This window comes from Pithys albifrons, chromosome 1, assembly GCF_047495875.1.
Source record: "Pithys albifrons albifrons isolate INPA30051 chromosome 1, PitAlb_v1, whole genome shotgun sequence".
In the NCBI taxonomy this organism is placed as follows: Eukaryota; Metazoa; Chordata; class Aves; order Passeriformes; family Thamnophilidae; genus Pithys; species Pithys albifrons.
Genome location: NC_092458.1, coordinates 71,658,078 through 71,684,102, shown reverse-complemented (window position 1 = coordinate 71,684,102; position 26,025 = coordinate 71,658,078). Strand labels below are relative to the sequence as shown.

At 41.0% G+C, this 26,025-nt stretch overlaps 1 protein-coding gene across 1 annotated transcript in view; it reads right to left on the bottom strand.

The window, feature by feature from the left end:
• GUCY1A2 (guanylate cyclase 1 soluble subunit alpha 2) overlaps positions 1-23,510 on the bottom strand; it is a 161,792-nt gene extending 138,282 nt beyond the window's left edge. The window contains exons 1-3 of the mRNA XM_071554959.1: positions 22,889-23,510; positions 7,712-7,773; positions 7,107-7,228 (exon numbers count right to left, since the gene is read on the bottom strand). Coding sequence (XP_071411060.1) covers positions 7,107-7,228; positions 7,712-7,773; positions 22,889-23,149 — 445 coding nt within the window. The 5' untranslated portion in view covers positions 23,150-23,510. The remainder of the gene's footprint in view (positions 1-7,106; positions 7,229-7,711; positions 7,774-22,888) is intronic.
• Positions 23,511-26,025: the final 2,515 nt, after the last annotated feature.

The following is a 26,025-nucleotide window of genomic DNA, read 5'->3' as shown; positions in this document are numbered from 1 at the left end:
CTCAATAAAAAGGTTTACATGTGTACAGACTAACTCTGAAGGTACATTAGATGAATCATTTGGCTTTTGAGTGAGTCAGTACGTAATTATTGTATAAAAGCTTTGATCTTACTTCATTATGATTGTGAATTTATCTCATTCTGGGAATCCAGACAGTATTCTTACATTACCTTTCTAGTGTTTTTTATATAAATACAATAACATCATTTTATGCCTTTATATGTGGCTGTGATATTCTTGTAAAATCTGTACTGTACTTCTCTTACAGCGACATACAGGGCCTGCATATCTTTCAAGTTTTCATAGAACATAAATGAGAATTACCCTAAAAAAATTCCTCGTACTTGTTTACCTATAATATTTGTTTTATTTCTTTCCTTGTCCAACCAATGATAGAAATATCATTGTAATTGCTGCCTCTTGGTGAGGACCTGATCACCTGTATTTAGCATATGTATAAAAGATTCTGCTCCAAACTGTTCACATAGGAAGCTCAGATGAGATATTAAGAACAGGCAATGGAGGGGGTGGGTTTTCCCTATATAGTGCTTTCAGTAGCAGCCAATTCTGCAAGCAAAGCCAAGTTATCTGAAGCTAAACTATCATCATTTTACGTCCCACACCACATCTTGGAAAGCTCACTTCTTATATTTGCACAGGGCTCATTAAATGAAAACAGCAATCACTAGGTTGACAATTCCTAAAAGTTAGGCAGATCCACTTTGTTTCATGCTAACTCTGGAGATTAAACAGCACTAAGAATGGAGGTTTTTCATTTGTTTTTTTTTTCATTAAAATTAAGCATATATGTCTGAATTTATATAGGGAGCAGAACTTCACTTCCTGGAACGAATAAAATTGTAATGAAATCTAAAAATTCTCCCATGGAATGCAAAATCATCTCTTGTAATTCTTCACATATATAAAGGGCTCAACTCAACTGACTAAATGCAGAAATCTAATGCTCCTTGAGTCTTCATAAGGCATACAAGACATCTACAAAAGAACTAACAGTTATATCTGCCAAGATATGGTACCTAAGAAAGACCTACACATTTTGAAGGTTTGACAGAGGCCACAAGATACCTCACAGCACCTCAAATAATGACAAACACCTACATTTAGTCAATGAATCATGGTCAGAATGTCTTCTTTATCAATAGACTTCTACAAGATGCTATTGTACATCATAACTTCAAATGGCTCATTATCTACTGGTAGTTCATCTGCTTTCTAACAATAAATAGCTCTGATTTGAGAAGAGTGGGATGTCTAAGGCCATTTGGTATAAACATTTGTCCTTTTCTAATTTAGATCTTCTCATCTCAGCTTTGAAATCACATGAATTATGGGATTCTTGTTTAGATTACTTTTGTGTTGCCAGTGCACTGTAACATCTGCTAAATAACAGGAGCCCTGTGTGTATAGCTTAGACACCCCCCAGGATAAGGTATTATAAAATTCCATTAGTATTGCCAGTCCTCTGGGCCATGTAACATTTCCTTTTACATTGCTTGTAAACCAACAACTTTAATTATAAATCAGGCTGTGTATCCTAATTTAGTTGCATCCTAATGACTATCTGCAGTTCTTAGTGCAAAGTGACAGTAATTTAAATACTTTCAATATCTAAGCATTTACAGCTCTCAGACACCTCCCGAGCAGTCAGTGCGCCAAACCTTTGCCCATCTCCTCCAAATACATCACCTGGTCTAATCTCATGGTAGGCTAAGATCTGTCCTGGCACCTCCTTTTCAATTATTTCCTGTCTCTTCAAAAGTAGTATTTCTCAGCAGTGATGTGATGTTATTATTTAATAGTTACCAGAATGATCCCAAATGTATTCCTCTTTAACAACAGAATATCATAGAATCACAGAATATCCTGAGTTGAAAGGGACCTGTAAGGATCATGGAGTCCAATTCCTGGCCCTGCACAGCCCCAGGAATCTCACCATGAACCTGAGAATATTGTCCAAGCACTTAAACTCTGGCAGTGTTGGTGCTGTGACCACTTCCCTGGGGGGCCTGTTCCAGTGCAAAAACCTTTCCTAATATTTGGTCTAAACCTTCCCTGACATAGCTTCATGCCATTGCCTTGGATAAGAGATGTGATTTTCTTAGTTTCATAAATGAAACACAGATCTTCAACTTTGACAAATGTACAGAGAACAAATTACTTTTATAGAATTATGCCCTTTGCACTAAATGAAGGAACAGCTCTGCAAGATATATTTAGGCATGAAGTGATTTGCCCTATATAAAGCAGCCTACAGCACATATTTTCTTCAGTAGTGACAAGCAAATGTCACCCAGAGCAAGAACTCTATAAAGCCCAACACTAACAATGGATTCCACCAACTCAGTGGAATCCATAAACATGATTTATCTCTCTGATGGAAAAGGGCTCTGGGCTGGGGTTCCACATAATTTATCACCAGGGGATTAGGGAATCCTTGCCACTGTACCATATCATATTCCAAACAGAAGATGCCCAGAAAGATACTTACTTAAAAATGATAGAGAAGCAAAGTCTTCACACCACTCTCAGAAGGAAAATCAAGAGAAGGAGCATTATTAACCCATGAGTTAAGAACACTTAACAGGAAAAATTCTTGCAACACACTTGAGTCCTCACGCAGAGGTGACTTAGCAACCATTGGCATATGCCGTGCATTTTTAAGGAAATTGAGGTAAGTGTAGTAAAATTTTAGGAGCCAAATTTTTGTATAAGATGAAAAAGAAATCTGCTGTATAAATTAATTCCTTGAATTAATAAAAAATGGAAAAGAATGTTTTTCCATATCTTAAGCAATGGAAAGTCAGGTAAAATTACTTCTCCAGGCCTCACTGAGGAAATAACTATCTGATAGAAGTGCATTTGTAAGTTCAGGTTGTGGGACCAAGGTGTTGCAAGTGTTATTTATGCAGTCTATCTAGCATGGGGCTGAAGTACATGCAATTTAGATATTGCATTTTAGTACATAAATTGGCTTTCAAAGACAACATTTCTTCCATGCCATTAAAGATAAGGTATGAACGGTACTTCTGCTTTGCAAATTAACCACAACAGCCCTTTTTGTATGTATTTATGAATTTAGGTTATTTTTCATTAGTTTTACTATTTAAGTCATGAAAGATTACAGAGTTCTTCAGCAAGATGCAAAGAGGCTCCAAAGGAAATACTGATGCTATTTAAAAGAAGATAGGTAACTACCTTAATGAAACTCCTTCTTTTTTTTTTCTTTTTTTTTCCTGTGAAGGATTGAAGAGTGGAAAATAGTTAATATCCATAAAGGCTACATAATTGTGTGCAGTGTCTGAAAACAGTGTTTGGAGGAGGTGAGGTTATGACTGTGGCTTGTGCATTTGGGATGTGAGAAATATCATGTGATATATCAGAAGTACAGAGTGGGGTTCAAAAATGGAAACTGTTTCTCTACTGCATTGTAGAGCTCAGTAACACAGACCTTGGACTACCTGCCAAAAAATAAGGAGGAGACAGGTCATGAAGGCTTTATGTACCAAAATAAATTTCTAACACTAAAAGGTTTTCCTTTTTATTTTCTTGTTGCCAAAGTTTTAATTTGCCACTGCATGAAGGTCTTCTGTTTTATTCTGACTGCAATTAGGTAAAACTGCACACTCGAATCTTACTTGAAATCAAACTATTTTAAGTTATGAGGACAAAAGCAGTCCCAAATGAGATTTGCTGTCATTGCTCAAAATGCTGAATGTACAAATGATATGAATATGTCTTTACTTCAAGAAAGTTAAAATCCTGACATTTGGTTTAAAGGATTAAAAAAATCCTGTTATCTCCATTACTCAGATGGAAAATTGAGGCACAGAGAGAATAAAAACTTGCCCAAGGTCAAATAAGACACCTCTTCAGATACAATTTTTCTCTCTAACATACCTCAGTACAAATTTATAGTCACCTAATAAAGAAATGTGGTAGTCATCCATGTAACATAGTTCACCACAGGAATCTTTTTCTTATTATTTCTGAAATAAGTTCAAACTAACACCATCAATCTGCTCTGAACTCAGCTTAGCTAGCCAGCTAAAAGCATTATCTGTTTCAACAGGATAGAATATACCAATGCATGTTGTTTGAAATACTGTATTTTCCAACTAGAAATTTTCTAAAGACTCTCTTTAGAAGCAAAGATTTCTCTTGGTTTTTTATCAACTTCTAATACATTGTCAATACATTCCCTTGGATGATAGGACCAGGACAGTGATCGTCAGTACTTGGCACAGGTGAGGCCACACCTCAAATCCCATGTCCAACCTGGGGCCCTCACTATTCAAAAGACATTGCAGTGCTGGAGTAGGTCCAGGGAAGGGCATCCAGGTTGGTGAAGGGTCTGGACCACAAGTCTTATGAGAATCAGCTGAGGAAGCTGGGGATGTTTAGCCTGGAAAAAAAGGGAGGCTCAAGAAGAACCTTATCACTTTCAACAACTACCTGACAGGAGGCTGTAGTCAAGTGGGGATTGGTTTCCTCTCCCAGGTTACAAGTGACAGGACAAGAAGAAATGGCCTCAAGTTGCACCATGGAGGTTTAGATTGGATATAAGGGAAAATTTCTTCATGGAAAAGGTTGTCAAGCACTGGAACAGGCTGTCCAGAGAAGTGGTTGAATCACCATACCTGAAAGTACTTAAAAGACATGTACGTGCAGCCCTCAGAGACATGGTTTAGTGGTGGACTTAGCAGTGCTGAGTTAGCAGTTGGACTTGATGATCTTAAAGGTATTTTTCAACCTAGAGAATTCTGTTTCTATATGCTTATAAAGGACACTGTAAAATTTGTGCATGCACCAATTAAAGAGAGCAGAGTCCATGATAAAGCTATCTGGACTATTTTTGAAAGGATAAAAGGTTAAATTAAACATTCCAGCCTCAGAAGCTGTCATCACAAAGGAAAGCTGTGTGGCTAATCTCATGTCAGACATAGTTTATGGCATGTTAACATGATGGACATGGCTCCCTTTAATTACAGTGGATTGAAGCAGGAAGAGTTCTGTTGATGCCTAGACTTGTAGCAGGAGCAACTCAGCAAGGAGACAAGGAGAATCAGGTCTTTCCACTGTAGGAAGATGGTGACACACTTAAGTGATGACTTGAAAAGAGGAAAACTGCAGTATTCATACATGATAAATCACATGCATTGAGCTGAGTATACAGGTTGCAGTCAGTACTTTCCCATAAGCAGTGTAAGCACCAGGACTACAGTGTGAAGCATCTGCTCACAGTCTTCCAATCTGACTAATGATCTCAGCTTTTGCAGTCTTCAAGGAATGCCAAATGACTGTTTTAGAGGCAGTTAAAAGGTCAGGAGAGGTGAATCATGTTGGAGTTAGATCTAAGGTCAGAGAGCAAAAGTTGCTTTCAAGCATCTTTAAGAAAACACTTTCTTCCAGCCCCAGACAGCAAGTGCCTCTTACTGTTCATATAAACAAACTAAGAGCCAGATTTGGTTCAGCAGATTCTCTAGCCTTCATCACAGTCAGATTCATGCTTGCCTTCTGCCTCAGCAATGCCAATTGCTCTAGGTACACAACCTAGTGATTACATTCTTCTTTCATAGAAGCAGCTCTCACTAATCCTTATTCAATCAGAAAAATAACTGCGTATGTGACAACTAATTACACAGCCTCCACTAATTATTTACCTGTTCTGATGGGAGCTACAATCAAAATAAAGAAGCTGGGTTTACTGCTCATTCCCTTAGGTTTCTGTTCTAGATAGGGAGAAGTATTACATTTAAATTATCTCAGTGTTTTGCTTACATTGATTTTTTTTTTTTTTTGCTAAGAACTCAAATTCATTCTTCAAGAGGTAAGCTTTTCCAAGAATAAGTCTCTGCAAACTAATTTTCAACAAAGTCCACTTTAATATTTCCCCAAGACAGTAATGCCTAGAACGTATCCCTACATTTTGACCCAAAAAGTCCAAGCTGCCCCTAATACACATACACTGTAAGGATACCACTGAAGAAACAAGTTGCACATTACTCAGCCCTGCTAATATATTAAGACTAATATATTGATTTAAAAGCACTATAAAGGTGAAAAAGTATTCATAATTGTTTCTTAGTACACATACTTTGTGTCATCATGAAATAAGGTTGGTTTTTTAATATTAATATGCACCTGATAACACCAACAGTCTCTGCTTTGCATGAGTCTTATCACTCATAACATTTGTTTTGGAGAATTAGAATTCCATTATTTTACAATTTAAAAAAAGGTAGCTAACACTGGACATATTTAAAATTTAATTTGTTCTGAATTCTCTCCCTGACCAAACATGCAAACAGGCACACAGAATATCCCTGATAGCACCTAGCATTTTGCAGAATAAAGCACCTGATAAATTAAAAAAAACATTTTGAATGTCAGTGAAACACAATCATCTCTCAGCTAGAACATTTGCTGTTTCCCAGAGTGTACCAAGTCTGTTTAACAGTTTGCGATAGAACAGACAAACATGCAACAGATATACCTCCAAAAGGATTTTAAGCCAGCAGGATGCAATGGTCCAGAGCAGGGTGTGAGCAGAGTATCACCTCACTATATTCCTCTGACATGGAAGTTAAATCATATTTTCAGTTATCATACATGGTCAGATTTCATTGTTGTGCTTCTTGCTGAAGAAAATATCTCTAAGAGTCCAGAATGTTTTATGTCTCAGGTATATCCTGCTCTGCGTTTCTCAGGCCCTCTCTCCACCAGGCCCACAGATGATAAAAGTATCTTTTGTTCTGCAGAACCCTTATAAAAACACTTCAGATAAGACCAAGGCTGCACAGAAGCAAGTCTGTTTGCACTCAAAGCCTTTGAAACTTCTCTAACCACTCAGTATTGCCCAATACATCTTCATTGGCTTCACTGACAATCAGTCTGGCTTGTCTTAAAGGCTCAAAATGTATGTGAAAAAGGAGAAAAACACAGTAACAGTGCACTGGTATATAGCTGTCCACATCCTACATTTCCTTTGTTGGACCAAAAATTTCTTATTTCATTGTTGGCATTAGGATGGTCAGTAAACCTTCCTTTCAACTAAAGGAAGCAAATCCCCTTGAAAACATACATACCAAGTACATTAGCTGCACACTGGAGAATTCCTGAGACATCCTCAGTTTCTTCATTGCCAGAGCAGTCTGTATAGGAGCATCTGTTTGATATATTGTGAAAATTCTTCTCTGCATCCCTGTAACTACAGGAAAAAAAAGGTAATCAAGTTCTAGCATCTCCTTATACAAATGCAAAGTTAACAAATGCCTTTCAGAAGTGGTGGTAAAGGATTTAGACCTTCCAGTGATGGACACTTTTAATATTCAGCTGCACAGAGGGCTGGGCTATCTTGTCTAGACCATGCTTTTGTGAAGAAAGTTTGGACTAGATGATCTTTGAGGTCTCCTTCCAACCTGATACTTTATGATTGAAAAAGATTGCCTATTGTCCTTATATAAGACAAATTACAGTTAATTAAGCAGTCATCCTCTGATGGGATTGTATAGAATCAGGACTGAACAGCAGTTTACCATTAATGTTCAGAGTATGTATTGCTACTTCAAAGCATCTTTAAAAATTTGAGAGAAAAAATTAAAAATTGAATTCAAAAGTTTATCATGCAAGGCTGTGAATTGAAAAGCAAAGCATTGCCATGCACGTTTCACTACCTCAAATTAACACTTACCCAATAACTTGATGCTCAAAATACTGCAGTGTCTTTTGAAGAGTTTGCCGAATGGTCTGAGGCTACGGAAGAATAATTTAAAGTATTGTGAGATTAGGGGAAAAAAGCATAGTTCAACTAACAGATGTGTTAATGCACTATTTTTCTCCAGTTTTCTTCCTCTTCATCTTCTACCTGCCATACAACCATCGCAACAATGGATATGAGGTATTATTATTCATTTCTTGTATGTTATTTCATTTAAATAGGAAAAAATTTCACTATGTCACATAATTAATACTGCTTATAAGACTAGTTGTGCATAACAAAGGAACCATTTCACTATCGGCTCTCAAAAACTATCACCCACCAATTATCTCACTAATTGAAAATAATTTGAAATAGTCTGCAAGAAAATGCTATTACTTTGTGATGAAAGCATCACCAGGAAAATACATTGAGTTATTAAACTCTATGTGCTCCCTAGGGCATTTGCAATAAAGAATATTATAAAGATGCAATTTATTTTGGCTTACTTTTCTGACAAGCTATGACTCTTCAGTCATCTTTCAAATTATCTGAAAAGTCAAGTTCATCAAAAGAAAATCATTACATGCTTCAAGAATTTCTATGCCATTTCATTTTATTAGCAGTTTATCAAACTACATACGTGCATCAATGGTTTTATTTGCATTATTAATACTACTGTATGCTTCACCAAAATGCTCATGTGTGTATGTATGTATTTATTGCTGAACTACTACTGTTGATGAGGCTATTATTATTTTGAATGAATTCATGAGAGACCTTTGGGCAAATAAAGCAAATGTGATATCCATACCATTCTCTTTTGAATTTTCCAAATCACTTTTGGTAAAACATTATTCTTCTAAAATGACTAAGGTTCTTCACCTTTTTTATTCTGGTACCAGAGGTTAGGCAAAGATACAGAAATGGGATTTATATACTTTTATTCTATACCAAAGGTACACAGGGACTTGATCAGACTCACAACAATATACAGTCAAATTTTAGAGATATTTGCTCTTTTCCTGCCTTTTGGTAAAGATATCTAATTGGTTTGGAAAGTAACAGTCAAAATGCCTCCTAATTAGCAGAATTTCATTCTAAAACCACAATCATTTTTGAAAGTCTCAAATTTTGCTTACTGACCTACAGATTCAGCAGTTCAAGAGCCGAGCTTTCTACCTACTCTCACTCATGAGTTTACAGAAGGAGGCATCTGTTTTGATGACAGCAGGAAGGAAAAAGTGTATACAAGGCTATACTAGGTTTGTACAACTGCAAAAATTTCTTTTCTATTCCTAAACTAAGAAAGTTTCTGCCCTTTTGATTTTGAATGCATGGCAATGCACTTAACAAGTGCACAGGAGGGCTTACAAGAAAGGTGGGAACAAATATTTTTGGCAGACCCTGTTGCAATAGGAGAAGGGGTAATGGTTTGAAACTCGAAGAGGGTAGATTTAGACTAGATATAAGAAAGAAGATTTTTATAATGAGAGTGACAAAACGCTGGAACAGCCCAGAGAGTGGTAGGTGACCCATGCCTGGAAACATTCAAGGTCATCCTGATCTAGCTGAAGATGTACGTGCTCATTCCAGGGAGGCTGGACTATATGACCTTTAAAGGTCCTTTCCAAGCCAAACTTATTCTATGATTCTAAGACCAAAAATAAGCTCAAAATAGATGCAAACCTTGAAATAGGTTTTTCTTGTTAACTCTGTATCTGTTACTTCTCTGTGGGAGCTAAGTTACCTGTGTCAAAAGGCTTTAAAAGTTATACAATGTCTTGTAAAACACAGTGAAAGTATCATGTGAATGAAACCATCACATATCAAAAAAGCCTCCCCTTCCTAGTGGTACAGTAAGTGTGGAAGTCCTCAGGCCTAACAGGCTACAATTGTATTTCATGGCATGTTCTCACAGATTCAGAAGCTTTCCTGTGCTCAGCAGGCAGAAAAATCCACTCTTCACATACAGAAAAGATGTATCTTCCCACATCAGCAACAAAGTAAAGCAAAATATCTTTAAGCAAAGAAGTTCAGAGAGCTGCCATTTTCCATCTCCATACAGCATTTCACTCAGCTCCACTCCCTACACACAGACCACAAGTAATCCACCAGCAACTCCTTTGACATGAAATAGGGAATAATAGAAATGTTCGATTGCTAAATTAAATCTCCCTTCTAGTTCTTCCAAAGTGCTTTTATAGCAAGCATATGGAAGGCAGCAATGCCTGGTACCACTGCAGAGAAGCAAGAAAACAGCTCTTTGTCTTCTCAGGAAGTTGTGCAGCTTACAACACCTGAGCAATCCTCCATGGATTTTTTTTTTGCCTTTTTTATTCCTGACACACAGATGCTACACTCCTTACCCAGGGAAAAATCATTTTGAGTACCTCAAGATTTGACCATACAAGCAATCTCCTAATCCTTAGCTTTTTTTTCAGTAAATCTCCCTCTCCTGCCATGCTGCATAGAAAAAGAAAAACAAACAAAAAAAAAGCCCATGTTACCTTTCTCTTCTGAAAGCTCAATCAATCACCTAGCTATTGTCAGAAAATTTTATACAATCCCATAAACTCATACCCCTTTTCACTGGCAACTCCTATCAAATCTTAGAAATTAAGTACAAAGGAACATAGAACTCACTACTAAAACATGGGTCAGAAACAGAGCTCTATGTAATGTGCTTAGAACCAGTATGAAAACTGATCTAAGGAATCACAGTCTTTCTTTGTCTCTGACAAGAATTATTATGGCATGTTGCTGTGCACGATTAAAGAGCCACTATGCTCACGTTCTTAGTTTGCTGTATTTCATCACTTCTGAATGTCATTTTGCTATAGATGTAATTCTGTAACCAGGGCCATGACTAAACAAAACAGCAAGAAGAGATATGACACCAGCTTACAAGGGCAGTTTGGTGTACCACTTCTTCCATTACTGACAAAGCATTGCCTGTGAGAGAGAGGATGAACATGAAAATATTTCCACCTCTTTTCTGTATCCAGTAGCAAGACTGGATGGAGGCAAAATAGCAAAACCTTCTCCTGGAAGCATGACACACATCACCTCTCCAAGAAGCACAGTTCTGCCACTCAGGGAGGTAAAAGAGCCTTTAACCACACACCTCCTCTGCAATGTTAGTCTGTCATTCAAGTACCCAGTGGAACTTATTAACTAGAGAAGTTTTAAAGCTTCATGGCCACTTAAAAGGAAAGATTTAGTGTAAACCAGTGACTATTACCTAAATAATCAAATGTCAACAATTCTTTCTAATTAGAATGATTTATTAATATTTGGTATGCATTGCAAAAGTAATAGTCACATCAATTCATGTCTCCAAGGGCAAATCAAAGTAAGAAAAAATATTGCTATTATAAACCACAAATTAATCCAAGGATTGCCCATACCAGATCACATCCAAACTCCATATGGAATGATGATACATTAGGTAGAAGGGAACACTGAAGATACTCAGACTCATCTCTTGCATGACAGAGGCCACAGGACTTCCTTAAATTAATTCTGAATTCAGACATCAGGCCACAGCTAACACTAATGTGTCAGAATAAACTGTAAAAAATAACTGAATCATTATTTATCCAGCTTTGAAGGAACCTCTGTAGGTCTGCTGGTCCAACCTCCCGATTAAAGTAATTTGAGTTACAAGGTGCTTGTTCAGCTAATTCTCAGGACAAGTTTTGAGTGTCTCCAAGGATGGCAATCCCACAGCCTCTCTGGAAAACCTGTGCCAGTGTCTGAATACCCTCATGACTTTTCATTTTTTTTCTGAATTCTGATTTAAAACTCCCATCTTCCAGTTTTGCTGCCTCTCATCCTTCTTCTGCTGTTCACCCTCATGGAAACCCTGATGGGTTAGATGTAGATTGCAACAAGATTCCCCCAAAGTTCTCTTCTGAAAAGCTGAACAGATGCAGCTTTCCCAGCACCTCCTCAGATATCCCATGCTCCACCCCCTGACTATTGCCTTGTAGTCTTCTGCTGGCCCCAGTACCAATCCCTGAAGCGTATGCAGCGGTAACTGGTTGCTAAATTCAATTTGTGATTCTGATGGCCACCTTTTGAGCCCCAAGACCCAATCAATATTCCATGCACCTTATCATCCACTTAAGTAGTCTGTATCTCACCAGTTTGGCTCTAATGACACTACAGGAGAACATGTCAAAGTCAAGGTAGACAAAATCCCTTCATCCACTGAGCCAGTTATCTCATTACAGAAGTCAATCAGGTTGGTCAGGTACAACTCATCCTTGGTAAGGGGCATAAAAGTGGATAAGAAGGGTTTAAGAGAATAAAGGGGTAAAATTTGGCCCAGATGTTTCCAATCAACATCTTACTGTCCTTTTTTGTGCTAAGAAAAGGCTTCCAAAGTGACTTTCTCCATAACAAATCCATGTATTGAGGCTGACTTTTCTGTAGTTCCCTGGATCCTCCTTGTCCTTCTTTATGCTGGGTGTAACATTTGCTTTCTTTCTACTCATCAAGTCCCTCCCCTGATTGCCATGACTTGAAGTCTTTCCTATTTCCACTCCTGCATGCTCAGATAATGACTCTATATCCCTCCAGGGCATCCCATGACTCCTTCCAATTTCTGTTGCCGTTCTCTGCTGCATTTGAACAAATTAACTGTTTTGATGCTTTGAGGAGTATGTCAAGGGGCCCATGAAGCTCAACCAGCTTCTTGTACCTATTTACCCTACAGGCTCATCTCCCACTGGAGCCTGCCAAAAAGAACTACGAAGAAGCCAAAATCTGCTCTCCTGGAGTATGGGACCACTTATTTGGCTTTCCCACCTCTCTGTGTTTTGAAATCCAACATCTCATAATCACTGTAGCCAGGGAGGCCTCACTCCTTGGACCTTCAACCACTTCTTCCTCATTTGTGAGTAACAGCTCCAGCAGGGTATCCCCACCTTGTCAGCTCATTGATCATCTGCATTAAGAAACTGTCCTTCAGCACACTCCAAAACTCTTTGGCATTGCTTGTGCTTAGACCTACTGCTCTTCTAGTGGATTTTGAGTTGGTCAATGTTCCCCATAAATAACAAGACTTGCCATTTTGAGGCTTCATCTAGCTATCTAAAGGTTTCCTGTGCTTTCACTTCTTGAACAGACAGTGTGCAGCAGACATACCACTATACCACCCTTGCTCATCTGTCCTCTGCTCCTGACTTTAATTTCCTGGGCCACCTTGCTCTGTCTAAAGGGAACTGCCACCTCTTTTTGTAGAGTGCAATTCCTGCTCCTCACCTTCCCAGCCCAACCTTCCTGAAGAGCCTCCTGCAGCACTCTCATCCTGAAAGCCCTTCCACTCAAGGATGTGTGAAATCCCACAGAAGGCCCAAACACAGAAACACACTAGCAGCACAGGGATGTCTAATGTCACCTTTTTGCTCCCTATGCTGCCTGTGTTTGGGCACAGGCACTTGAGATGGGCTCCCAGTCACACTGCTTTCACAAAGAGAACACAAAAGCCTCTTCAATTTTTTGCTCACCCTTTTCTTCAGAGAATGAGCCTTCTTCCACAACAAACAGTTTAAAGCCCCCCTCACAAGGTTGTGCAGCCAGAGAGAAAAGTTGTCACCTCACTTTGTCAGATGAATGCCACTCTTGCTCAGCAGTCCTTGCTCCTCAGAGCATGCTCCACATCCATGGAGATCAAAACCCTGCTGTGACAGCAACATCACCAACAGAGCTATAGACTGTCTTACTAACACGCCTGCTCCAAACACAGCCTGTCCCCCCTCACCAGTCAGATCGAGGAGACACCAACTGGGCACTCAAACCCTTCTCCCTTGCACTCAAAGCCATGTAAACATTCTTGATACACTCTAGGTCTCTCCTGGCTGTACCATTGGTGCCCACATGGATGAGCAGCAGGCATCACAGACCAGCAGACAAACACACTTTAGAAGACTCCCTGCAACATTTATGTATGAGCTTTTGGCAAGGAGCAAACCTGAAACAGCAAGGCAGGACATCAGAGGAGGGCTTCTATCTCCTCAGGAGAGAGCTTCTCATACCTGCCACAGTCCTTTTCTTGAAGTCTCTAAGAGTGGAGGCTCTGCTCATCTGCCTTGTCCCAAGGGAGGTCATCTACATCTCTTCCACCTGGCCCCTCAGTGCTACAACCAGAACACATGGCTGTTGTCACCATCGTGCAGCAATCCTGACAGTGGCAGCCCTGCCATGACAGCCACCGTCACTCCACCAGCGGCCACTGTTACCCAGATGTGCTCCTAGAGAAATCTTCCCTTCTTGCTAGATCTCACCCTGCTCTTCAGTAGTGTAAAACCAGATCAAGTCCTGAATATAGAGGCGTAATAGCTCATCAAAAACGTGTCTATGACTAACTGGAGAAAATATTTATGAAGATATTTCTCTAAATGAACTTGAAATACTCCTGAAGGTTTTTTTTAATTCAACTTCCTCTGAAAAATTATTTTAGTTTAAACATTGTATACTTTTTTTTCTAAGTTCAATTTTCCCTTCTCACAGCTTCATTGCCTCAGTTTTGCAGACAAAGGGAAAGAACTTCCACTTTAATTGCATTCCTTGTTATAAATGTCTTTCCTAAGGCAATCAAATGTAAGCTTCCCAGTCTTCTCGGAGGACAGAGAATTCAGCCTATTCTCTAGCCATTTTCTGTTGCCTATGAAATGTCCTTCATTTGATCGCAATACCTTCAGAAATAAACGGTTGGGCTCATCTGCCCAACTGCAGGCACCCAAAGTGATTTATTTCATCCTACAGCTGGCATCTAATACATGCCTGAGGTCTCAATCTTTATAAATACCCATTTCTTTCTTTTATCTAGAAAAGACATTGAGTGATTGCCTTAGACTGCGACATCTTTTAATGTATAAGTAAGGACAGACAAACCCCACCCTGAGGTAACAGAACGGCACACAGCATCCCAGATGACTCAGTCTAAATTTACATAAATGCAGTTTCAAATTCTCCATCCCATTCCTTCTGCATCCTAAGAATATCTATGACTGGGGAAGAAAGGGACTGTATGGAACAGGGAGGTCCAGAGTCAAGAGAACAACCAGGTACACAGGCAGTTCCTCTTTAACCCTAACAAAGTTTCAAAGATTTTTCCTTGGAAAAGCTAAGTGGCTCCTAGCTGAGCATCAGAACAGCTTCAGCAGTCATGCTGTTAAAAACCTGAGTGCTTAAAATTTGACACATGGAAGTTGAAGCATTAAAGAGCGTAACAGGCTCAGCTAGAAACTGCTTTGCATCTATCCAAGTAAGTCCATCAGGTCAGGAGGCTCCTCCAGACTGTTGTGCCCCAAGGAATTATGAAGTCCTTTGTAGAAAATCTGCACCTCTGCATGCAGGGAAGGCAAGCTACCATGGATCTCAGCCAGATCAGCACTTTGATGCTGAAAGTTTTAAATGCTTCAAATTTGAAATGTTCAGTCACAAACTCAGCAGATGTGTAAGACATTAATTGCTGGCTCCACTGCTGGTAATCATTCATTAATGAAAAACATTTCCTTTTTCATATTTCAAAAACAATTTGAGTCAAGTCTTTGTACATAGGTAATTACAGACTGCTAAGAACACATGAGCAGGTGTGTATCTGGCCCATTCAAAAGAAGATAAATGGCAAAACAATAATTTTCAAAATGGTTTTTTTAATATTTATCCCATGATCATGTAAGCAGTGAAAAACTGTTTTCCCCCTGTCCTTCTGGTCACCAAAATATTGAATTAAAGAGGTTGTAAACAAAGCAACAAGGCTCCAGCAGAAGCCAAACATTTAACAACACTCTCAAGTTCCAGGAGCAGAGAAATAAGCATTGAAATTGCTATGGCTGGGGAAAAGCAGAACATAAAAAGGAAAGGAAGGCCCCTTTGGCATCCAACAATTTTCTGATGATGCAGAAAGGAGGAAGGCCTCTTAGCAGGTCCTGCACAACCAGGGTCTCTCCATGTCCCATTTCCAATAGCTGAAGAATGGAAGGAAAGGGAGCAGACAGAAATCAGGAATGGAGAAGCAGAGTCACAACATAACCAATGATGCAGAATTCCCAAGAGGGGACTCTGGGGATACAGGGCAGGATGACTGACAGCTGAAGGCTGCCCTGAAACAGTTCAGTATCATCCAAAAGAGACCAGGTGAGGATGCAATGCCTGAGCTCGGTACCACTGGCAGATAAACCTGAGACCATTCTGCTCCTCAGTTCATGCAAACAAGGGTACTCTTCACAGAGAAATACTTGTGCACATTAGACAAAATGCCCCTAATTTAATAAATAACATTGAGACTAAGAATTTTACTCAATACTATTTCATGGCAACAACAATGCAAACGTTGTGAAGAAATGAGGTAGAGCTAAATCATAATTAGAAATTGTAACTTCAGCATCCCCACCTGCCTTTCAACTAGAAGAATCACAGCCATTACAGATGGAAATTGCCTATTAGATCATCTAGTCTAACTCCTTGACAGTGAAGGATAAATATTTCAGGGTACTATTCCTTATAACACCGGCTGGAATCACTTTGTTCATCTCTGAATTTCCATCACGTCTGAAATGGATAGAAGATCTGTCCTGTGCTGCAGAGAGAACGTGTTCAGTAGGTAAGAATATAAGAGATGATATTCCACTAATGCTACCTGTTCATCTTTTAACGCAACTAACATCTACTACATAATAGTGTACTCTGTATAATAATCAATACTGTTCCAGCATACTAATAGGAAATGAAAGGCTTTATATGTTAGTCCTTCTCAAGGAATTTCTTCTGCAGAGACAGAAAAAGAACCAATTTCCTCAGTATAAGTGGACCTAATTTCACAGTCAGATCTGCAAAGGTATTTACCCCTTTGAAACCAATGAACAATCCACAGAATTTGTGACTTCATTGTAGAATTTAGTTTTAGAATTAGCAAACAGACATATCTAGAAAGGATCTGGATATGAGATGGAACAATTTCTTTTACTCAAAACACTTTATAGCAGCCTTTAACACTAGCACAAGAGGTAGGAGGAAGAAGAGGGCTTTCCTGTGTTAATGTTATGCATTTTACCAGAGTACACCCCACCACTGTGAGGTGGTAACTGGCTTTGCTTACACAGTTTCAAATGGAGGACATTCACACTCATACACTGATGTAGCCATGAGGGCACACTGCTTTTATAGGGGCATATATTAATGATCATGACATTCTCATCTACTTCAAGCGTTTCTCTATTTGCACCTGGACACTTTGGCCATGGCAGAGGCAGAGAAGTACAAAATAATTTAAATCGATTTTGTGGGATTAATGTTGGTGCTGCCAGCCAGCGGGTCAGTCCTGCCTGTGGGCAAGACTGTCCCCAGCAGGGATATGCTCACTGCTTCCAGGTAGCAAAGATGCCTACAATGTATGAATGTTTCTGAGACATGTTCTTTTCCAAGCACTCTAGGGAAGTTAAGATTCCATCATGGAAATGCACAACATTAAGAAAGCCAAAATTACTATTATCAGTCTAAGCACTAGATGTCAAATAGTCAAACTCACCCTCAATAAAATGACCTCCAGGTCAATACTACAATGCTTCAATGCTGCAGGCCCTTGAATACAGCTAAATTTTTATATTTTATTTGCTAAGGCTGAATTTTCCTTGTATGAGATGTTAGACTACTGAACAAGACAAACAAACAAAACTCACTGTGATGAAATAACAGATTGACTGGCTATTGGCTGCTCATGTGACCTCATGTATCAATGACTTTTCTCTCTGTTAAACTGAAAGATATACAGCAAAAATCTGATTTTATAATACTTTCCAACAAAAAAAATCATCCTGTTTCCCTGATGGAATTGGAAGTTTCTCATGGGATGTGCCTTACCTCACCATTTTCATGCTTTGCACGCACATTCTTGAGAAGGATGTTACTCATGTAAAGCTCAGACAGCCTGGACTATTAAGGGAGTAAATATCATTTGACATTACCTTACTTCACTCAGAAAGATAGGCAGAAGTCATTTCTACAACAGGAGATCTTAGCTATATCTGATGGGTTAATGTGAGTCATCAGGTGCTCAGAACACTTGTGCCATTTTTTTGCAAAAATCTTGTGCAAGAATCAATTTGCTACCTCTTCTTCTAGTGGCAACAACTTGCTATTGCTACTAAAAGGAGTTAGATTCCTTAAGACTAAGGGTGGAGGATTATGATGGAATCAGGTTACATATAGACTGCTATATTGTAACTTCTCTGCCAAAACACCACTTCCACTCACTGGAGGATTCGCTTGCCATTAAACAATTTGAAGTTACAGCAGGTCTGTTACATAAGTAATAGCCTACACACTAACATAAATGACTGACTTTATGTTCCCTTTTCTCCCACTGTCAGGAAGAAGGCTGTATTCAAAAAGACAATTCTTAAATTCAAACTATTTGGCGACAGCCAGTAGCAGCTTCCTAAAATAAACTGGAAAATATGTTCTTACTTTAATGTGTCTTCAACTGGGCCTTTAAAGAATAGCAGCAATAATCCTAAATGAACAGAAAAGTATAACAGAAGTGATTTTCACTCAATAATGTTCATAGTTCAAGAGATGCATTACACAGGCCGTTCAGAAAATCAAATGGAAACGTAAGTCAGTTTAAAGCTGTGTCATGCTACAATTCTCGTTCCAGAAAGATCAGTACAACACCTGGGGGTACACAGTCTTCTCTGAATGCATGCCCAGTCACTCTAAGCTCCTTTAGGATAGTCCATGCCTCTTAGATGGGAGCAGAGTATTTGACTTTTCAAATCAGTGACGAATTATGTTTTTCTGATTTTTTGATTCTATTTTCAGTCTGGCATTGGATACAAGTCAAGATAGAACTGGAGCAAATGTGAAAATTGCTGCAAGGAACTGGAATTCAGTAAGATACTAAATGGCATTTCTAAAGAATCAAGCTATGTCAACTGGTGCCAGGATACCATTCCCATATAACAGATTTCTTAGGGGCAGAAAAAATTATTTTGATAATGAGTATCATATAGTATCATTTTCTTCAGTAATAATTAATCAAAATTTAAATCATTGTGGGTGTAAAATTCATCCTTTAAAATGGAACACCATAACAAAGCTTGTTTGTGATGTATAATTTGCTTGTGATGTATAATTACTGAGTTATTTCTTAAAAACAAGGTCATAAATCAATGTCCCTATTAGTTTCCCAGCATTTTATCTCCAGAAAAGTGAACTCAGTCCAGTGACAAGGGCAACTATGTTTTGACAGCAGATGGATCTAGCTCCAGATTTCCCTTATCAGAGTGCATAACCAAAGACCCTTTGACAGTGGTTCAGATGACAGAGGACAGAAGACACCTGTGCTCAGTCAGAAACATGATTTAGGAACATCTTAGAATGGATAGGAGCTTCCTTCACCATTATGAGCTCAGCTTTGTGGAAACATCACCGGGATAAAAGGCTGTGAGAGGGCAGAGCCAGACATGGGGCAGTATGCCTGGAGCACTGATGGCTGTGATCTCATGAGCTGAAGAAATCGCAAGAGCAGTGTGCAACACCTGGGGTTTATTGTGCTGAGCAGCAAAGTTTGGTCCCACCAAACATCATATTTACACTCAAGTTCTCAGCATTGCTCTGTCTGGGCACAGTTCCCCCTACCCTATGGGCTGTGGCACGTGGCTGTGTCCAGCTGCTTGTAGAGCCTCGACCCTCCTTATGTCAGCACACCTGATTATTCAGCAGACTGGTGCTTCTGGAGCAGCAGGGCAGAAACTTCATGTCGTGTTCAGTACATGCACATTTAGTTCGTTGAGTGCAGCTGTGACAAAAAGCTGCCTCTCCTTGTGTTGCCACTGCTCTGCCTCCCTGCCCTGTGAACCCTGTTTCCCGGACATTCCCCAGCACAGCCTCCTCATGAATGCCAACAGCGGGGTATGTATGGAGGTCTCACCACCACACACTTTTCCTCAAAATACACAGCTGATTTGGTGGGAAGTGATGCCTATTATCCCCCTAGTTCTGAACATCAAAAAAGAGAGGGTTTGCAGTAAGCAAGTTCTAGATGAACAGTATCAATCCTTCACCCATCTAGGCATGTTGGGAAACATTTACAATCTCACAGGAACATAAAATGAGCCTGTGCTGATTGAGAATCAGATCCCCACATCCTGTAGTATCACAACTACAGGAAAAGAATCTCCAAAAATCAATTTAAGAGAAAATCTGGAATATCATGTGTGCTAGAAAGTGATAGAAATTGTTCTCTGGGAGCAAGCAGAAGGGGTTGGATCCCCATCCCTTGCTGCAACACAGTAATGTTCATTTTTAATTTTTTATGGTTCCATAAAAAGTGATATTTGTGCAAAGTAACACTCAGCTAAAATTTAGACCAAGATTACAAGTGATAAAAAAATGCAATAACCTGTTTTCACTATATTTGAATATATCTCAAATACTTAATTACTGCATTTCATTCTACAGAATCTCTCACAATTGACAGTAGTAATCCATGAGTGAATTGCATAGAAGATATTAATATTTTCATACACGTTTTTGCACTACCACTCAGAAGACAAAGCCTGTTTGTACAGCCTTCTTGCTGTGCCCCATGGTCACTCCTCTTGAGGGCCCACCTCTCTTTTGCCCCTTGGATATTCCTTCCTGCTCTGTTCAAGGCTCTCTGTACACCCAGGTAGCCCTTGGTAGCCCCAGCTACTGCCACATTGAAACAACACTGAGATCTCTCTGCATGGCACAGTAGTATTAAACACATGCACAGAATTTTTCCTCAGTGAAAACACAAAAAAAATTTTACTGGGGATTTTGATCCTAGCCATTGCTGAAGAAAAGCACAAAACTAAGGTTAAGTATAAACATCAGGAACCTGTAGCATCCTTCAACTTTTCAAGTTGGGATGGGGACAAATTACTGCTGTATTCATGTTTGAAAAGAAAACATTAAACTTTGCAGGCTAGATATATAGTGTTTATACATTTGTATGTATATAGGTATGTTTATATGCTTTACAGAGACCCATGTCTATATTATGGAATGAAGATCTATCTATGTCTATAAAAAGTATTAAAGCTTTTTGTTTAGAAAGAACATCTGTCAATGCACCTTTCAGACTTCTAATTTTACAAACAACAGAAATTAGTCTCATTTTACATCAATTTTATAGGCAAAGTATTTTTTTACTTCTAATTAAAGTTATTTCTGATTTATACCAGCAGATGTTCAAAAAATAATCAGATCCAAAGTGTTAGACATATGGCAACTTGACTTGTTGCATGAAGGCATATATTCAGTATCACAGAACTCGGTAAGAATGCACCAAAACAACAATGCATCTAAACAGCAATTTCTCTAAGAAAAAATGAAAAGACAGAGGACCTGGTTCTTTACGTGTATCAAGACTATGACAACATGACTTTTTGACTTAATGACATTACTTTATGCCAAAATGTGTAAGATGGGAGTGAAGCAGTAGCTATGATGCCAAGATAAAAAGGGAAATTTTAAGCAATATATATCCCATTAAAATTTAAAAATAGCAAAGTTTCTTGGCAATAAGGGTTGCTGTAATTACCTCCCAAGGAAACCATGAAAGCTGTTGTTTGGGACATCAAAACCAGGTTGGATGAAATTTTTGTAATTTTAAACAAAATTTCTCTGGAAGTAGAAAGGAAAGAAGACTATTAGATCTATCAAAGTTTTCTTTGTCTCTTAATTCAAAGAATGTGTTTATTTTGGAAATAAATGTGACAATTCATCAAAGCTGTAAACCTTTAACGTCTTTTATAGCTAGCTGGAAATACGCAGATACTAAGGTTATCTAAAAATATTGCACTGAGCTACTTCAGAATATTTCAAGTATTTTGGGTAACACATGCTCTAATTATACCATTGTACTACTATCAAATTAAATAGCTTTTTTTTTTGTACTAAAACAAGACAGGTCACCTGAGATATCAACTATTAATATCAGCCTTACAAGACCAGATTCCCAGGGGAGAGGGGAAAAATCAATGGGAAAGAAAAGACTTAAATTGGATGACTATTAGGTATGTAATACACTGACTTTGCCCATTAAACAGCTTGTCTACACCTATCCAGCACTTAAATAAACACCAAACAGAAAAGGGTATTATAAGACTAATGTAAACTGATGGTGGTGAGACACATAAGTAATTTTCAAAGCTGCCTAACATGAAAAAGCTGATCCAATGCCACAATATCAGATACAGTTCTCCTGCAAACTAAGACTACTTGTTGCAATGAAGGTTTTATGCCTTAATATGTTAAACTATTTCAGAGACCAAACAAGCACGCAGTTGCTGCTGAAACTTCACGAGGAAATTTTAGTGATGATCACGGAGGTATGTACAGGAGCTTAGCATAATTTTAAAAGAGAAGGCTGAAGAAGAACCTTCTATTTTACACTAACCTACCAGAACTCCTGAGACGCGATTTCAGTCCTACAAATTGATACCAGCATATGCTATGTGATCTACCCAAATTCATTCCTTATTTTAGTATATGGACAGTGGTTTACTGGCTCTCAATTGCAGGTGTAGCTGTCCAGATGATCGTTAAATCACAGATTTAAAAGTCCACTTTAGTGAAACTGATCTGTCAGGAATGTCTGCGCATCCAGGAGGCGCAGGGAAATCTGTTGCTGAAATATTTCTTAACACATAGCCAGAACTTTGCTTTATTCAGTACAGAGAAGCCCTACCAATGTAGTAAGTTCACAGCCACTCGACGCTGAAGGAAGAATGTGCACGCCACGCATCATACAGATGAAACTTTTTACACATTTAAAAAAAATATTGCTAGTACCAGTGACAAGCACTTGACCGTTTTCACTCAGAAGGGGACTCGGCAGAAATGATAAACCCAGCCAAAGCGGGAGCTGTGCCTAGGCGTGACTCCCGACCCGATTTCCAGCACCGGGCTGCCGGGAGGTGTACTCCCGCAGGCTGGCGGGGCTGGCAGCCGGCAGCCGGAGGGGGCACGGAGAGGCAGCGGGCTCTCCCGCGGCGCGGCGGCATCGCCCGGGAGAGGGGTGCGGGCACCGCCGCCTCCTTCCCGACAGAGACCTGACCCCGCGGGGCGGCCGTGGGGCTCTGTGGGGCGCGGGCGGGCCGGGGCCGGGGCCGGGCGCGGGGCACTCACCGCGGGCGCCGTCAGGCGGCGGATGCTCTCACCCAGCGAGTCCAGGTTGACCCGCCGGCGGCGCGGAGCGCGGCGCGCCCCGGCGGTGGCCGCGGCGGCGGCAGCGGCGGCGAAGGGGGTGTCGACGGGGCCGGGGGGACTGCGGCTGCCGTTCCAGCAGAGGCGGGACAGGGGACACTCGCCCTCCTCCTCGGGGCTCGTCTCCGGGCAGTCCGAGCCCAGCGAGCTGAAGGACTCAGATGAGATCTTGCGGCGGGACATGGTGCCGGGGGCGGCGGCGGCGCTGCTCAGCGCGGGGCGGCGGGCAGCCGCGGCGGGCAGCGCCGAGCTGTGCGGCCGCGGGGGCGGCTGCCTCGCATGGCCGCGGGTGCCCCTGGGCGGGAGAGAGGCAGCGGCGGAGCCGCCGCGCCGGGGCCGGCGCAGACCACGCCGCTGCCCCGCTCCGCGGTTCTCCGGGCCGGGAGCGCGGGTGTGGTGTCGCGCCGCGCCGCGCCGCGCCGGGAGGCTTTAAAGCGGCGGCGGCGGCAGCACCGGCGGCGGCTCCTGCCCTCCTCTGCCTCTGCCGCCCGCCCCGCTTTCCCCTCCCCCGGCTCCCTCGCTGCTCCACGGGGATCACGTGTTGTTTGGAGCCCTTTCCCCCTCCTCCTCCTCCTCCTCCCGCCTCCCCCGCCCCGCTCGCCGCCTGTCGCTCCCGGCCCCGCTGCCCCACACCGGGGTGATGCTACCGCCGCCCGCTCCGCTCCGCGCCGCCCCGGCAGCCCCGGCGGGCGGGCCGAGGGCCGGGCCCGCGGCAGCACACGGTGCCGCCACTGCCCGCTGCTGGGAAGGCGGAAAGGGCGCTCCGCTCTCCGCCCTGCGCTGTGGAGCTGGGTGAAGGGGAAGCGGGGAAGCAGGTCGGTATCCTCGCAGGGCTCAGCGGGGAGCGGCGGTGTCCGCGTAGAGGACTGGGGACGGTCCCGGCGCCCTCCCCCGTGCGGCCGCCACGGGCCCGCCGCCGCAGCCGCCGCCTGTCCCGCCGCGCTGCTGGACAGCTCCCTGGCAACTCCGTCGGCCGGGGAAGCCGGTCCGCGCTCCCCGCCAGCCGCTCACCACCAGCGAACTTTTGGAATGGCATTCGTGGAGCTGAAGCTTAGGAAATAAATCGCTTTAAGAACTAGGATGCCGACCGTCAGCTTTCAGAGTCAAAAGTTCTTCTCGTCTTTGTGCAAGCACTGCTCCTGCTAACACTGCGGGTCTCGTCCAAAACAGAAGAGTAGAAGCTAAATTCATTTGTCCGCTACACCCCTGGGAAGAGGAGAAAGGACTGGATTAGATGACCCAAAGAGAGGAGCTTGGATCGAGGATGACACGGAAGGTATCTCCTTCCCAACTTTTCTTACTCATGCTGTCATTTTAAAGACAGAGTTTCACGGCAATAGCAATAACCCCATGTAGTTCTCAGCAAAAAATGATCCATGAAAATGTGATCTCAGCTGTAGTGGCTCGTCCTACAATCAAGGAAGACAGCTTGTCATTACTTTACTTTTGTTCAAATAAAACTTATTTTAAAAGGCAATGATTTTAAGATCATTTTTACTCTACCCTTTCCCTGTATTATGACATGTTTTACAACCTTATCCTTTTACATGTCTGAGTGCAGCCTAAACAAGAAGTCTCTGAAGAGACTAGGAGTATTTCCACGATATGAAAGAGGTTTTGAGCATGGCCCTAGGCAGGCACAGGCACAGGCACAAGCTCTCAGAAGGGGCACAGGTCTGTGTCTGAGCATGCTGCTTGCAACTAGGGCACGACAACCATCACCAGGACATTTCATTCAGTATTGTCATCCCTGTTCCTTATGACTCATGTGATGTCTATTTCCCCTTTTTTTCCCCTATAGATAAATATAGAGTAAAAGAAGCAGTGAATCTTTTGTCTTGCCATAACTTTTTAATTTCTGGTGGTTGAAGCCTTTGGCTTGAAAGGATATACAGTATAGTCAGAGTGGTCCATACTACCTTCTGTTGCTTTATGAAATAATGCACTTGGGATGTACAGGCATCCTTTTTGCAGTCCTTGTGGTGTCATCAGGAGGCCTAGGATATGAATAAGACATGACTTCACATGGAATTTAATTCACGCTTGAACGTTTAGATCTGTTGTCCTCCTCTGTATTTCTTCCTCTAGTGATTAGCAATATTTATCAGTATCTGAGTTCAGGAAGATGAAACAGTTACTCTGCCTTTTTCTTCTTCCCTCTAAAGAAATCCTCATATTCACAGATTCTTTGAGACCTGCTGCACAAGCCCCTGCTGTCCCTCAGGCCAACTTCTGCCATTGAGGGGATTTGGGAATTAAGTGGTCTGGAAGGTGCCTATTGGTGCTAAACATCATTCCTAGCACTCTATGTTAAGACGTTAACTTTCTTCATATGCTTCCATTTCCATTAAATTTACTTCCTTCTCACAGACCATTTCAGACAGTCCTCAGTGAAGCAAACTTCCACTGGTTTCCTGGCTGAGGCAGTGACAGTGACAACTGTGTAAGTGCCACATAGTTTAACATGGAAAATCCAAATACATAGTTATAAGTCTAAACTGCTAAAATACCAAACTGTCAACTGGTTCTATGTGCAGCACTTCAGCTGTAGGGTAAGCAACTTGCTTGGAGGCAAATTTGCATTTTATTCAACACTAGGAGAAAAGGTTTCAACATGACAAAATTGAATCTTCCTAAGTCTTCAGTTTCCTCTTTTTCTTGAACTTTAAAGTAGCACTTCCCAATGCAACTTATTGCTAGTGTCTGACAGAGCTCTTCAGTTGCCCTTGAGGCTTTAAAAATTACTTTCCTTTTTCCCCTCATGGTCATATTCCTTTTATGTCATTGGTAACCCTGAAATGGGAAGGAAAATTCTTTCCTGAAGTGACTATTCCTGAGGTCAGGATTATTATAACCAATTGTACTTGTATACTAAATGAAATCTTTCTAAAAATGTAAAAGACATTTTCCATCAACATCTAGATAGTGAAATTCACAGCTTAATAAAAATACCATTAGGTCCTTCAAATAATCTTTGCTTCAGGCAAACTAGCACTTTGAGTAAGCCCAGACTCAGCAAGCTATTCATTGGCTATTCTGATCAGCTACAAGCTTAAAAA